General features: G+C 46.6%; 6 protein-coding genes across 6 annotated transcripts; 2 read left to right on the forward strand and 4 right to left on the reverse strand.

Annotated features, from left to right (window-relative positions):
* Window positions 1-913: 913 nt before the first annotated feature.
* Window positions 914-2,587, reverse strand: FTJAE_833 (Myo-inositol transporter 1; the record flags this gene model as incomplete). The annotated part of the gene is made up of 3 exons (XM_037355134.1): window positions 914-1,525; window positions 1,576-2,363; window positions 2,416-2,587. The coding sequence occupies 3 exons, from the start codon at window positions 2,585-2,587 to the stop codon at window positions 914-916; spliced, it is 1,572 nt and encodes a 523-aa protein (XP_037212025.1).
* A 526-nt stretch (window positions 2,588-3,113) lies between these two features.
* On the reverse strand, window positions 3,114-4,416 carry FTJAE_834 (tetracycline resistance from transposon; the record flags this gene model as incomplete). Its single annotated transcript, XM_037355145.1, has 2 exons — window positions 3,114-4,324; window positions 4,374-4,416. 2 exons carry the CDS (start codon window positions 4,414-4,416, stop codon window positions 3,114-3,116), a joined length of 1,254 nt encoding a protein of 417 aa, XP_037212026.1.
* Window positions 4,417-5,427: 1,011 nt separating this feature from the next.
* FTJAE_835 (uncharacterized protein) lies at window positions 5,428-6,828 on the reverse strand (the record flags this gene model as incomplete). Its single annotated transcript, XM_037355156.1, has 1 exon — window positions 5,428-6,828. One exon carries the CDS (start codon window positions 6,826-6,828, stop codon window positions 5,428-5,430), a length of 1,401 nt encoding a protein of 466 aa, XP_037212027.1.
* A 1,726-nt stretch (window positions 6,829-8,554) lies between these two features.
* Window positions 8,555-9,569, reverse strand: FTJAE_836 (uncharacterized protein; the record flags this gene model as incomplete). The annotated part of the gene is made up of 3 exons (XM_037355167.1): window positions 8,555-8,908; window positions 8,972-9,148; window positions 9,204-9,569. 3 exons carry the CDS (start codon window positions 9,567-9,569, stop codon window positions 8,555-8,557), a joined length of 897 nt encoding a protein of 298 aa, XP_037212028.1.
* A 739-nt stretch (window positions 9,570-10,308) lies between these two features.
* Window positions 10,309-11,216, forward strand: FTJAE_837 (fuculose-phosphate aldolase; the record flags this gene model as incomplete). Its single annotated transcript, XM_037355178.1, has 2 exons — window positions 10,309-10,525; window positions 10,573-11,216. The coding sequence occupies 2 exons, from the start codon at window positions 10,309-10,311 to the stop codon at window positions 11,214-11,216; spliced, it is 861 nt and encodes a 286-aa protein (XP_037212029.1).
* Window positions 11,217-11,277: 61 nt separating this feature from the next.
* Window positions 11,278-13,735, forward strand: FTJAE_838 (Centromere V; the record flags this gene model as incomplete). The annotated part of the gene is made up of 7 exons (XM_037355189.1): window positions 11,278-11,326; window positions 11,404-11,591; window positions 11,639-11,918; window positions 12,248-12,591; window positions 13,127-13,322; window positions 13,378-13,544; window positions 13,595-13,735. 7 exons carry the CDS (start codon window positions 11,278-11,280, stop codon window positions 13,733-13,735), a joined length of 1,365 nt encoding a protein of 454 aa, XP_037212030.1.
* Between the last annotated feature and the right edge of the window lie 349 nt (window positions 13,736-14,084).

A 14,084-nucleotide genomic window follows, 5' to 3' on the forward strand; every position in this document is an offset into this window, starting at 1 on the left:
CACGCTCGGCACCGGCGCCGGGACAAGGCCCGAGCTGCAACAAGGGGTCGTATATCCGATAAAAGTATACTATATCCGTCCTGACCCTGCTGATGCACGTTGATTATTCAGAACACCCGTGTTATGACTCTTTTCTTAATTCTCTGCGGATCATCTCGGTAAGCAAAATACTCGGCCGTGTCTCAAGCCAACGGGGCCGAGATCCCGTGGGATGGATACCAATCTAGCTATCATCGTAAAACCAATCTTGTTCTTGATAATCAGCTCCATTGTCGGGCTTCAAAGGTTCCAAAAATGCCCCTGCCCCACTGGTTCCCCTATGTTACCTTGTAGAGATCCGATACTTTTGAATGGTTGTATTTGCAGATTACCTTGTAGCATTGACCAGCTCGTTTATTCAGATGCCCCTAAGCTTGCGAACTGTATTTCACCGAAAATTGTCAGATGCGAGAACTGGACCATCATGCACATGCTTTATTCAGCAGCTTTCAAATCCCGTTATCTTACCAAGACTGCATATGCACTTTGCTCCCTCGCGCATATCGTCAACAAATCAACAGCCAATGGAGGGAGCCGGCCGAGTCGTCTCCCCTAGTGGTTCCACCTTTGAGCTTCTGGAAAAGCTTGGACAATGCAAGGTGATGTAACAGGTTCGGCGTAAGCGATTCCTCCTCGCCATTCGCTTTTTGATGATCTTTTTTTTCTTCACTTTCCCTTGTCACTCACTCAAAAACTAGCCGCGGTTTACCGCAAATAAGCCGCAATATTTTGTTCATGATATTCTGCTTGCTACCCACCGAACACTCTCGATCATACGGCCAAGACTTGAGATAAGGCTTTCGTGTAATGTCAATGCCAAGAAAGAATATCAGAAAATTGCAATGCCATAATATTTGTTCTATTCCAGAATATATCATCGAACGCCCCAACCATCGTCGAGTAAAGCTGTCGCTTCCTCGAGACTCAGACCCGCCGTCTCAGGATAAATGCGCCAGACCAAAAAGTAACCAACACCACAGATACACGCATATAACACAAATGTCCAAGATGGGCTCAACAGATCCATCAATGGTAGGAATGTCAATCCAATGACAAAGTTGGCTGCCCAGCTTGTCGATGTCGCGACTCCACTGCCGAGCGATCGAACAGCCAGGGGAAACAGTTCACTCTGCATCCATGGCACGTTGCCCAGACCGAGCGCATACGCGGCGACATAAACCATAATGCTCACGAGGATAGTGAGGGCAGCCATCTCGTGTCCTGATGTGGCGGGCGGCTCATCGGGCGTAGTATTGACTCCTGCTACCAGGGAGAGGAACGAGAAGCCATACGCAGATAGCAGCAAGCCAGCGATCATGAATGGGATCGAGTAAAGGAGAACTCTCCTTCGGCCTATGCGATCAACAAGTCCAAGCGCAGCAACTGTGCCGAGGAAGTTCGTAACGGCGACTACCATAGAGGTAAGCGTTGGGCTTTGGAATCCAATGACTGTGAAGATGGTTGCGGAGAAGTACATGAGTGAATTCTAAAGGTCGTTAGTTTCTCGTAGTGTTCGTAGTTTCCATCATCACTTACAAAACCGCAGAGCTGTTGCAAGCCTTGGAGTAGACAAGCAATGGCCAGAGCTCTCCGGTTTCTTCCTTCGCTGACCAGAAGCTCCCATCCGCCGAGCCACTTCCAACGGCCAGATGCTCGTAGGTCGCGCAACCGTTGCGCCTCGTACTCGTCCCGCACTTCCAATTCGATCTCTTTAATAATAACATCTGCATTGTGTTGCAGTGTGTCGCCATTGACTCGCCGAATTACCTCCTTTGCTGTGCTAGACCTGCCAACCTTGACTAACCATCGAGGTGTCTCGGGCATGAAAGCAATCATGCTCCCCTGAACAATAGCAGGCAGAGCCCCCAGCCCGACCATCCACCGCCATCCTGTCTCCGCGTGACCGTACGTCGAAAAAGCCCAACCAATGATATATGCGATGACCTGACCCAATGTGATGAACATGATGTTCAGCGTCACCAACCGTCCACGATGCGCAGCGGGTGCTATCTCGGCTATGTAGAGCGGCACTACGAAACTGGCTGCGCCAACTCCCGCACCGATAATACACCGCCCAGCGACCATGATTGGGACCGTAGAAGACCATGCTTGTAGAAGTGCGCCAGCGATAAAGAGGATGTCGGCGTAGAGGATAACATGCTTACGTCCAAGTCGGTCGGCTAGAACGGACGAAAAGGGAGAGATAATGAGTGCAAATAGTGAGGTGGAGGATGTGATAATCGATTTGTCCATCGAGGTCAATTCGCGGTTCGAGAGGGATGTGCCTATTGAGACGAGGGTTGCGGACACAACACCTGTGTCGTCTAGTTCTTGTCAGCACGATTTAGAGGCCAAACACCATTTAGAAAATCTTACATCCGAAAAGCAGACCACTGATACCAGCAGCAAACGTCAAGACCAGGACAAACAAGCTGGGCATTCCACCCTCTGTCTTGCCGGCTTCGACGGGAGACCCTTGAGCAACATCATATTCAAGCTCTTCTTCGTCGCTGTGGCCCGCAATCAGCGGCGCTTGGGAGCTATCCATTCTGCTGCGTTGGGAGGTGCCGTGATGGTTGTTTGAGTAGCGTTAACACGATTCCATGAGGCTGTGGTTGGTGGTCATGAGGAACTAAGGAAGTGAGAGTCGTGGACCTGGGGTCGTTATGATGGCTGATCGGCATCCCTGGTCACATGGGGTTCTCGCCGAGTCGAAATGTCAAGGTGGTACATCCATGGGGCACTAACAACTCCTACAATTCAAGTCTAAACTTAGGCCTAAGATTTAGGATGATGATAAAGAGACTGTTCAAATCTGCTCAAATATTATCATAAACTTCGTTGGCTACCTATCAATTATTGATCTTTGTTATCAACAGTTGAGGGACACATAGCTGGGGGCTGTCTGTTCTTTTCTGGCACCGTTAAGAAAATCCATGTATAAAGTAACTCTCTAACGTCCGCTAATATTAAGTACCGATACCTAGATCCGGCATCCATTTCCAACACCTGGATCAACATTCTAATTAATTCGCCCTTGATATCATCCACATTCAACCGCTTCAAAACTTCGCTCAACTAATGAGATTCTTATTCTTCAGAAAGTAATACCCGTGCACAGCCGCCAACCCCAAAGGCTGAAGCACCAATGGAAGTCGATGCTTCACATGCCTGCTCATGGACTTGGCCATGACAGCCTTGGGAGCTCCAGGTGTATACATCCAATCTTGCAGCAATCCCCAGGTGAGTTCCTGAATGGGAAGAATGCGAGCAAACATGTCCTTTTCGAAACTCTTGATCGCCTTGTCAAGTGCTGCATCATCCTTGCTGGCAGCTCCGTTGATGGCTTTTGCAAGCTGCATCGCATCGTCGAGAGCTTGGTTGACACCTTCGCCTGCGTAGGGTGTCATGAGATGGGCTGCATCGCCGATAAGAGTTAAACCTTGCTTATGCTCCCACTTTGAACCGATAGGAAGCATGTAGAGAGAGCGTGGAGAGCATCTTCCATCAGCCAACTCTAGTGCTTGCTTCAGTCGCGGGTCCCAGTCCTTGTACTTGGTGTTGAGCAATGCCTGGGTTGTCTCCTTCAAGTTGTAAGGATCGAAGCCGCAATTCTCTGGCTTCGCCCAGTCTTCGTTATCGGTGACATAGCCGCAGTAGATGTTGAGACTGCCATCGCCCATCTGTTGGATCGTTGTTCGGTTGCCATCTGTGCTGGCAAAGACACTTCCACGGTTGACCAACTTCGTTAACTCGGGAGCATTATTCTCAGCGTCAGTGACTTCAAGCTCGTGCATAGCGATTCCTGCGAACTTGGGGACTAGGCTTGGGTCAATCTCCTTTCGAACTTTACTCCAGGCACCATCGGCACCGACAATCAGATCGAAGCCATCGACTGTTTTATGGTTGAAGAAGAGTGTTCGGCCCTCGACCTTCTTGAGATGGTGGCCCCATTTGATCATGCCCTCGGGAAGTGACTGGGCCAATATTTCACGAAGCTTGGAACGGTCGATTTCAGGACGCTCTTCAATCTTGTTGTATTTGCCGTCTGCGTTTCGGACGAGGTGGTATTCGAGGTCCTTGTCAACGATTGCCATGTATTGTCCGTCGTAACGGGCATGCTTCAGGAACTCATCAAAGAGTTGGGCTTCTTTGAGAGCTGCAAGTCCAGTTGCTGTATGAAGATCGAGGGTGCCGCCTTGGGATCTGAAGTTTGGATGGGCTTCTCCTTCGAAGACTGTGACTTCTGTGCCTGCGATATGTAGGAGTCTTGCTAGTAAACAACCTAGAGTTTGTGAGTGGGTGTTATTGAGGAATTGGATGAGGAGCGTTACCAGCTGGGCCTGCACCAATGATTGCAATCTTGCGGTTTGCCATTGTTTAGTATGTATCGAATTAATTGTATGTGAATGTTTTGTTCGAGTTCCTGTGTGTCTATTGAATACCTTCATGTTGATGGGCGTCTTGGCATTTAAGTAGTCCAACTTTAAGAGCCGCTTCATCATAGAGGCTTGCTTTAGCATCACAACAATATCTACTAATTCAGGGTCTCAAACGGAGATTCAGCGTTTAGATTACACTCCGACGGTCAAACCGGCCCCTAAGTTCAGCCTCTGTCACGCCTCATCGACTGGGTTTGCTATCCAATCTACGAATTTCACTGCGACTATAAGATGACCCCCAGCCTATCCACAGTTTCTAGCCGAAACAACGTTGCAATTTAGTGGTAAACTAAACTCCCGTAAACGCCGTTTTTGGCAGCAGTTTCGACGATGACAGGGCTCAGTGCCACGATATGATGGGCTGGGGCTATGCTCTTAGCGCGTCAGCTCGAATGGCATTTCCATTTATGAGAGGATTTCATTCATTAAACCCGGAACAGAATGCCGCACGAGTCCCAAGCGCTCAGACACCCTGAGGGAAGGTTAGATAACGGGACTGATGCAGAGAGGTGACGTCTTTCTTATCGCCCATGAATTGCGCACTTTCGCCATGTTAGTGCTGACGTTCAATGATTCTGGAGGTTGAATTATCGGAGATGGTGATTGAAGTAAAAGTCCGGCCCCGGTTTGTGCAAGCAAACGATGAACCACACCAGTAAATGCCGTTGGGCCTTAAAAGTGTCGGTCTTTATGAAACTCGGGTACGAATATTTGTTTTGTATCCGAATGCTGCGTTGCTTTGATAACCAGCTCTCAACCAATAATCCAGGCATTGCCAAGTTAGAACGAGTTATTAATGGGTGCGTGAACTGGCTGTTATACAGTCTCTCAGGGACATGAGAAATATCATATCATTTCTTAGAAACATCACGAAAGATGTTCATACTGATGCTTATCCAGTTCTCAAACTCCCAATCCATAAGCATCTCTGGCACTCTCTACTTGATTACAAAAGACCACGGAAATCTATAATTTCCATATATGGACTCCTGTCCCAGATCAAAACCAGGCGTCCCGCAATGTCAACAAACCATCTCAAGCAGCGTCCTCTCACATCCAAACGAGTCCGTGTCAATTTCTCTCCCGTCTTGGAATAAACCATCAACGCGGCATACTTCGACTTCTCCCGCCAAGAGATGCAGAAGATGAATCTGTCAAAAAGTATGCCAGCTTCAAAGTAGTACTGGCCTAGTACCTGCTTCACCTTGAAGCGCTGCACTACATCTCCCTCCTTGGTGTACAGTGTAAGCCACTTTTCCCATACGATCCTGCTACCATCTGAGAACTTTCTCGAGTGATCTGAGTTGAATTCCATCTCTGCAACTTTCCTGGAAATAGGTCTGCCATCAACAGCCCAGTACTCGGAAACCTTCTCTGAATCGTCACAAATATACACAATACCATTTGTTGTATGGCAGCAATGATCTTTATCCATGTCTTCTTGGGAGATGGTGTATGTATATGTCAACTCCATCCGTTCTAGGTCCCATGTTTGAATAGTAGTTTGTAAGCGATTTTCGAACAAGGGTTGGCTAAGTATCGTCAAGTAGTGACGGCCGTCATTAGAATGGAACGGATCGCCTGCAAACCCTTGTTCATCAGGGACAATTATTCCTCCATGTTTCGTTCCTTCAACGTCCCAAATATCGAACGAAGTCTGGATCAGATCCTCTGCCCGATTAAAGATGACGGAAGTAACTACAATGAAATTATTATAGAGCTGGTAGTCTCTCAACCAGCTCATGTTCTCATCGTTGCTGGGACGAGTGATTGTAAACTTGTTTACTAGAGACCAGTCATCAAGATTGTATAGAACAACGGGAGGTGTATATATGTCCCCAGCACTGTGATCTAGTCCTAGGAGAGAAGTGCCATTGATCACTACGCTTCTGGGGAAATTCTCTACGTCTGTGAATATGAGGCGTAAGTCTTCGACATCTATCGCAAAGATGTTGCACTTGTCTGATACTTTGTCTGGCGGGGTCGACTGAATGATGAGTGGCGCTGCCATGTCGCCATCATAGTGGTATTCGTATCTGTGATTCCCTCCAAGTTCATCTTCCAACCTCACAAGGTTCGATCCGGGCCTGACTCCGTGACTGATGGCATCGGCGGCTTGAGATATGCTCATGTAACAGGACTTCAGCGAATGACGGGTTTGTCGAATAGTGTGAAGTGGGTATCCAAGACGCATAAGATGTTCCTCCCAAACGTGGTTTGGTATACGGCTTTCCCAAAGTCCTTTTGTAATCAATAATGCTCTGAAGAAGTCCTTGAGTTCTAGCTCAAAGACGATTTGCTGAGCCAGCTCCAAAGTATGGAAGACTCGGTCCGCCGAGTTGGCCATGTTGTTCGCTTAGATATACAGGTATTCTGGTAGAGAGAACTGTAAGAAGGGCGACTAGGCTTTTTGCTGACAAGTTAGGACTAAGAAAGAGTGACACTTGCGATGTTGATGGTGATGTCTGAGAGGAATAGACCCAGAACGTCTTGATGTTGTATTAATTTAATCTCAAGAGAACGTATTCAAAGATTTATAGAACGAAGCCAGGCATCAGCCCAAATGGCTCAATATCCAAATTGAATTTGCTTTCGTTTGTCCCTTGGTTCATTGAATACTCCGACGGTGCCTAGACTTGAGGTGGCCCTGGTGGTCTTTGTTAACTTGTACTAATTCCATAACTCATTTCTTTCACATGGTGATTTGTCGTTGATTTGTGTCCGAAGTTGAGCTGTGAATAGCAAACGAAGTAAGGACAAACATTCCGAGGTTTCTCGATTCTCTCTTCGAATACAATCGATAAAACATATCCATAGCATATAGCAGGATTGATTGTATTTTCATATTCTCATCAAAACAGCTCATATCGGTTATAGTCTTGAAGGATGACAAGACTGCCCAGACAGGTTTGGCGTGGTGGACACGGAGCCCCTGTTTGATGATTTTGTCAGCCAAAGCGCGATCTAATTTGAATCTCACTCATTTTCCTTCTTCACTATCATCTCTACAGCCTCATCGGGCTTTTTCTTTAGACCATTCTTAAAGTTTGACAATGGAGTTAATACCATTCCTTATACGAGTGATCGCCTTCACTCTTTTGACGACCCTTTCAACTGTTAACGCTTCACCTGCAATCAGCCTCCCTTACCCCTTTGAAGCAGACAAACTCTACGACGTCAAAATTGAGCAAAGAATCGGGCCAGACTCAGAAGTCCGCAAACGAGCAAACGCTTACCGTGTCTATCTCGCGTTGACACCACCAGGATGGGGTACAGGGCCTGTGTGCTGGCTCGCAAAAGAAGTAGACATAGATGTGACCCAAGTCAACATCACGATTCCTGCAGATGCGGCACCCAACCAATCAAGAATTCGACTCTCAACTGCTTTTATAAAGAAAGGCTCCCCAAGAAGCATGGGCTTTTCTTATAGCGGTAGGACTACCCTTGTTGGGGCGAATGCAACTTGGAGTCAGAAGGAGTTGGACGGGAGGAGCCATATTGATGCAGAGGAAGTTTCTTGTTGGGCTTTTGGATGTGCTAGGACTTGCCAAGAGACCTATTACACGACAAAGGATGAGGAGGATGGGCCGATTGGAACCAAAGCATATGCTTGTATTAAACAGTGTGCAAAGGATCTGAACCCGCGAAGTAACGGGGCTATAAACAGGATATCGATGTCGAGGATATTGGCTGTGGCTGTGATGGTTGGGTTTATTCATATGCTTGCGAGCGTACTTTGAAGATGTTTGGGAAGTAATAGGAAAGCATTTGGATCCAGCCTATTTGGTATTTATTAATATTAAAAATTATATTCTAAAGTTTTCGGGAGTTACATCGAAACAGACTAACTTTAGCCTTATTTTTAAACTTATCCTTAGAGTCTTGCAGTGATTTATGAGCATGCCAACTTAAAAATGCAGGATCCATCTCGTGCAGACTTTGAATTTTGTCACCTACAGCAGGCTGATGGTGAATCACAGTCAATAGATATATCTTGCTATAAGATGATAGTTGTTTTGTAGCTATGAACACACAATAAGGTAGCCCCTGTCAGCCTTCTTCAGAGGTGTCCCCTATTTCTTATACAAGCGGCGCAGAGCATCAACCAATTCCACCTTTCCCCTAATGGTATTCTCATCATACACAAAGTTCTTTGCAATAATGCCGTCCGCCAAGCCGCAGGTCGTCATCTCCTTGAACTCTTCCGCATAGTATTCAGGAACAATTTGTTTCCAGTAGTCAAGCAGCTGGTCCTTCTCAACAAGCTTCAGCTCATATTTCTTGCCTGTGATTTCTTCGACTGCCTCCTTCAGATCAAGAGAACCGTAAGCCCTTGGACCAAAAACGTTGAAATAATGAGGGCTGGGCTTGGCTGTCTCGGCCAAGAGGGCGTCGGCGCAGTTTTCGCCTACGTCCTTGAGACCAACCTTGGATAATACGTTAGTATGGTTTCCTTCATGTTCCTTGCAGGTGGCGATTTCTTTACATACCAGAGGAATTTTGTAGTCGATAGGGGTGATCCAGGAGTAAATAGTTGGGTTCTCCTCCTTTGCGGCATCGAGGAGATGAGCCCAGTCCTCGTGGAAGTAGGTAGGCCTGACAATCGAGACTTCTGGAACAGAGTCCTTGAGAAGTTCGTCAGAAATGTAGTTTACTCTAAGGACTCCCTAAATAATTGTTGTTAGTTTTCTGCTGCAAGTTTCAAATGAATAGGAGACATACAATGCCACTTGAGTTGTGAGCTCCGATAGCAGAAAGAATCAAAAGTCTCTGGATGTTTGCCTTTTGTAGAGCTTTCTTTACATTCGTACCAGCTCGAGTTGCCCAATCACCGGTATCAGTCCCATCGTAGGTAGGAGGTGGGATGTAAAAGACTGTGTTTGAGCCTGTAAAATCAAGGCTATCACCGTCTCCGATGTCGCCCTTGACAGCTTCGAAACTCGAATGCTTGAGAAACTCCGGAGGGGCTTTGGAAGTGTCTCGATAGACGGCACGAATAGTCGGCTTGCTCTCAGACTCTAGAAGCACACGGATGGTCTCTCGACCAGCCTTGGTTGATGCAGGAATGACAGTGATATGGCGAGACATGCTGGCGGAGAGTTGGTGGAGTTGTAAACTGAGTCTGTAAATCTGAAGCTTGGCTTATGATGATAATTCCAACTCTTCAACAGACCTCAAGACCTTATATACAAATTTAACTGCCTTAGAGTCAAGTATGAGATCCATGCCAGATTACAAATATCGAAGCGGACTTGCGGCGCAACATAGTCTGAAGGAGCGCCATGATGATCCGCGTCTTGGCAAATATTAGATAATTTGAAGCTCGAAAGTCCGCTCACCACTACAGGCGGACCTTGAGAGTCCGAAATACCGAAAGACCGCCTTGCCAAGACGGCTTTGTGGATCTCGGATAAGCATAATCTGACCATGTTGACGATCATTTTCCGCCAGCTTATAAATATTCGCATCCCGCGGGTGCCTTTGTTCTTAAATTGTTCAAGCTTGGTGTAAGTATATTTTGTGAGATATTGCATGTTGTATTATATCAGAATTGAACGAGATGGAACTGGCAAAAGGATGTAATTTCTGAATATTTTTATTCGCTACTGTGATCAATGGGATCCTGTCTGATTCTCAACATCAGCCCAATGCTTCGGATAACCAATTCGTCAACCCATCAACCACCAATCATGAAGCATAATCTATTCGCCATCAATCATCACTGGCGATCAACCCCGCATCAGTATAGATATATTAAGATCAATCTGCCTCTATCATTAGTCTCATGGTCGAATATTCGACTCAGTATTATTTCTAATCACTGAAGATGTCACCATCTGCCACCACAGCTAGCCCAATAGGCCAATCCATCCTAAACACAGCAAAGGCCCAAGATGGCAGAGTGAAACGCATCCACAAGATTCCAGAGTTTTCTACCAAAGAAGCTACGAGACAATGGCAACTGGGACAAATGGCTGCAGCATTTCGTGTGTTTGCCAAACTTGGGTATGCTGATGGAAGCAGTGGCCATATTAGTTTGAGAGGTTTGCAGCGACATCTCGATGCTTCGCTATCAGACTAACAAATGTAGATCCTGTTGATCCAGAATCCTTTTGGATCAATCCATATGGCGTTCACTTCGGGTTATTAACCGTATCTGATATGGTTCACATTGATGAGAATGGCAATCGTATTGGGGGTGCAGAGAAACCTGTCAACACAGCTGGTTTCATCATTCACGCTGCCATTCACAAACGTCGTCCAGATATCAACGCTGCTTGTCATCTTCACAGTCCATACGGCCGGGCCTGGTCAACCTTTGGCAAGCCCATCGAAATGATCAATCAGGACAGCTGTATGTTCTACAACGATCTCGCCGTCTATGCCAATTTTGGGGGAGTCGTTTTCGCCAAGGAAGAAGGCAATAGGCTTGCTGATGCTCTTGGAGCCACCAAGAAGAACATCATTTTGCAGAACCACGGCCTTCTTACTTCGGGGGGTACCATTGGTGAAGCAGCAGCGTTCTTCATCGCTTTGGAGCGGGCATGCCAGGCACAATTGCTTGTAGAAGCTGCTGTGGCTCCGAATGGATCTCAGCTCAAGAAGTCTATCGTGAGTGATGAGGAGGCTCAGTATACAAAAGACAACACAGGGAGTCCTGAAGCGATGTATATGCAGTTTGAGCCCGAGTATCAGATGCTTCTCAAGGAATCCAAGGGCGACTTTTTGCAATAAGCAGGCACATTGTTGCATAATACAAATCCCATCAATTGAACAAGACCCGAACTCTGACGACATGCTGGGCATTGGCACAGTATCTTGGCATTCCTCTGATTCGTCTCCGGGTAGATGGCCCTATGGCTAAATCCTCCGGCATTACTCAACGGTCTACGATTACCTGCAACCTATGACACTATAAAAGGCGAGTTGCTCTCAGCTTCCCGTCGTATCGGCAACTTGAATTCCACCGCCTTGTTCTCATCGTCAGAGATTTCTGAACGTATCGATGAGAATAAGGTCTACAAGAACGTGGATCTCCCTTATGCATATCGCTTCAGTATCATGCCGAACGGACATCGGCCTCAGGGTGGAGTGGGACATTTCCAAGAAGTAATACCATGGGGTCTATATCAGCGACAAATAGCTAACCCTTTCAGGTCGCTTTTGTGTTTCATAACATCAATGGTGATGGATATGATACTAATCCATATGGTGGTAATGGGACATACCCAGCGGATGCGAAGGCTATGTCCAAGACGATCAGCACTGCCTGGATCAATTTTATTAATGGCCTTGATCCTAATGGAGATTCAGGGTCGGAACTATTCAGTGGTAACAAGTGGCCTATCTATGAACCGTCTTATGGCCTCAATGGGAGGGGCATGGTCTTCAACATCAACGGAACGTATATTGAAGTGGATGGTTGGAGAGCTGAAGGTATAGAGTGGATGTCGGAGCATGCTTTGACAGTTTTCGGAAACTAGGAGCTTCTCCGACACTCAAGAGAGAATTATATGGGGGATATGTTGTTGTTCATCTAACGTTTACTTAATTTATACTCAATGCACCGTTGACTATGAAAGCTATGATTATCCGGGTGTTTGCAAGAGGAGGAAGTGATCAGGATGCTATCATTAACGACAAAAAGAACGAGCACTGCCTCATCCGCCCCTATCTTGGTCGCAGAAAGAATGATTGGGGGAATACGAACCGCAGCACCTTCTTCAGTCTAAGAAACTTCCCACTTAATCTAGACCGAATGATAGAGCTTGGTCTCGATGTGCAAAACTACGCGAAGGTCATGGCTGAAGGCCTCGCATTTCTTCATTGGGTTGCACGCATCGATGCCAACGACTTTGAATTCGTTCTTGCTCGTTCACGCTCTACTTTACACTCACATCCATGTAGTCCATTCGATACAACCATCTTTGGGATGCATTCAATGTGGATTCTAGACTTTGACTGCTGCAATCCCGTCACAATGGATGGCAATGGTGCTGCAACCGCTGCTGAGTGTTTTTGGCGAAACGATCCGTATTACCCTCGACCTGGGTCTACAGACGCTTCTGATCAGGAGCTTTGGTGTGCTTTCAAGGACCATTATCTGGGGGTGAGCGGGGAGATGTTGAAGAAAGAGGAGCAGTCTGTGAAGGGTCTTCCTAAATTATTGATCAGTATTATCGAGGAGGGGCCAAAATTCACAAGGGAAAATAGCTAGCAACGGCAATTAGAGAATCGAAAAGTCCTTGTTACGGTGCCATAGGTACTCCGAGATGTACCTACACATAAGGTAGACTGTGATCTACATCTTGTTGATACTACTCATATTTGTGACAGTCTCAAGCATCAATTCCAATATCGCTGACAAATTCCTTGATGGTATATACGGATTGACAGAGCGGTCAGTGTTGCTGTAGACACGGAATTCCGATGCTGACAGCAGGATCATTCTTCCCAGTCGGTGGAACTCCAGATCGTCGAAGTCCAAAATAGGCAACTAGAGATCTAATTATACCACTTCGAAGTAAGCGCTGAAACGCGAAATTCATCCGAATTGTCAATTGCTTATGGTCGTTTCGTTCTTAAATACTGAGAGCATCGCCTACGAGCTCTTCTTTGCTATCATTCAACTTTACGCACGATAGAAACGACTGCAACACCCAATGTTTGCTGCATATCTCGAAAAGCTCGCCAATGCTGGTGGGCCTGAGGTCACCTACGAGGCAGGCTGTCACTGTGGCTATATCGGCCTCTCAGTAGCACTCTCTCCTCCTCTACCCAAGCATGAGGTTATAAGCTGCAATTGTTCCATTTGCCGTCGTGGAGGTTACCTTCTTGTTTGTATGAATTGCTAAAGGTTTTGGTTCGGATAATGCTGACCCGAATCACTCACTAGACCCCGCGTACGATAAAGTGACATGGCACAACGACTCAGATAAGCGTGTCTCGCGATATCAATTCAACACAAAGGCTCGCGATCACATGTTTTGCCCCAAATGCGGTGCCAGCATCGGCATCGATTTTGCGAGGGTATGGCCTGAGGCTCCTCGCTATGGCATCAGTGTGGGTGATTGATTCACTGTCGTAGAATGGTCTTTACTGACAGCTTGCAGGTACGACAATTCAACAACGTCGATCTTGACTCACTTCAATACATTAAGCTCGATGGCTTACATACCGCTGAACCGGGAGTTGACTTGTCGGGAAAAGAGTTTGATCCAAAGGCAAACGAAGCCCCTGCTTCTAGTTCTTGATAAGAGAAGCTGTCAGTTGGAGTTGGCGTTGGTGGTGGGAAACAGTTTCAAAGGAAGAAAGAGAGCTTGCGCCAATTGAAAGATCGAGATCCAGCTGAAGTCCTCCTTGGGACCCAAGCTTGGCTAAGCCATTTACGCAAGCTTTTGGTAGTGGGGGTTGGGATGATCATGCCATGGATGTTGATGCTTGTGAGTTCCCTGTCTGGCTGAACTCTTGTATCTTGATCAGCGATTAGCAGTCTTGGCATGCATGAAACAAGATGATCTGATGAATTACTGTGATGTTGTGCCTATAATTGTCTGTCAATTGTCACTGAATACAGTAGACATCATCGTCGTTTATGAGACG

The sequence above is a fragment of the Fusarium tjaetaba genome (assembly GCF_013396195.1).
Source record: "Fusarium tjaetaba strain NRRL 66243 chromosome Unknown NRRL66243_c0000020, whole genome shotgun sequence".
NCBI classification, from domain to species: Eukaryota; Fungi; Ascomycota; class Sordariomycetes; order Hypocreales; family Nectriaceae; genus Fusarium; species Fusarium tjaetaba.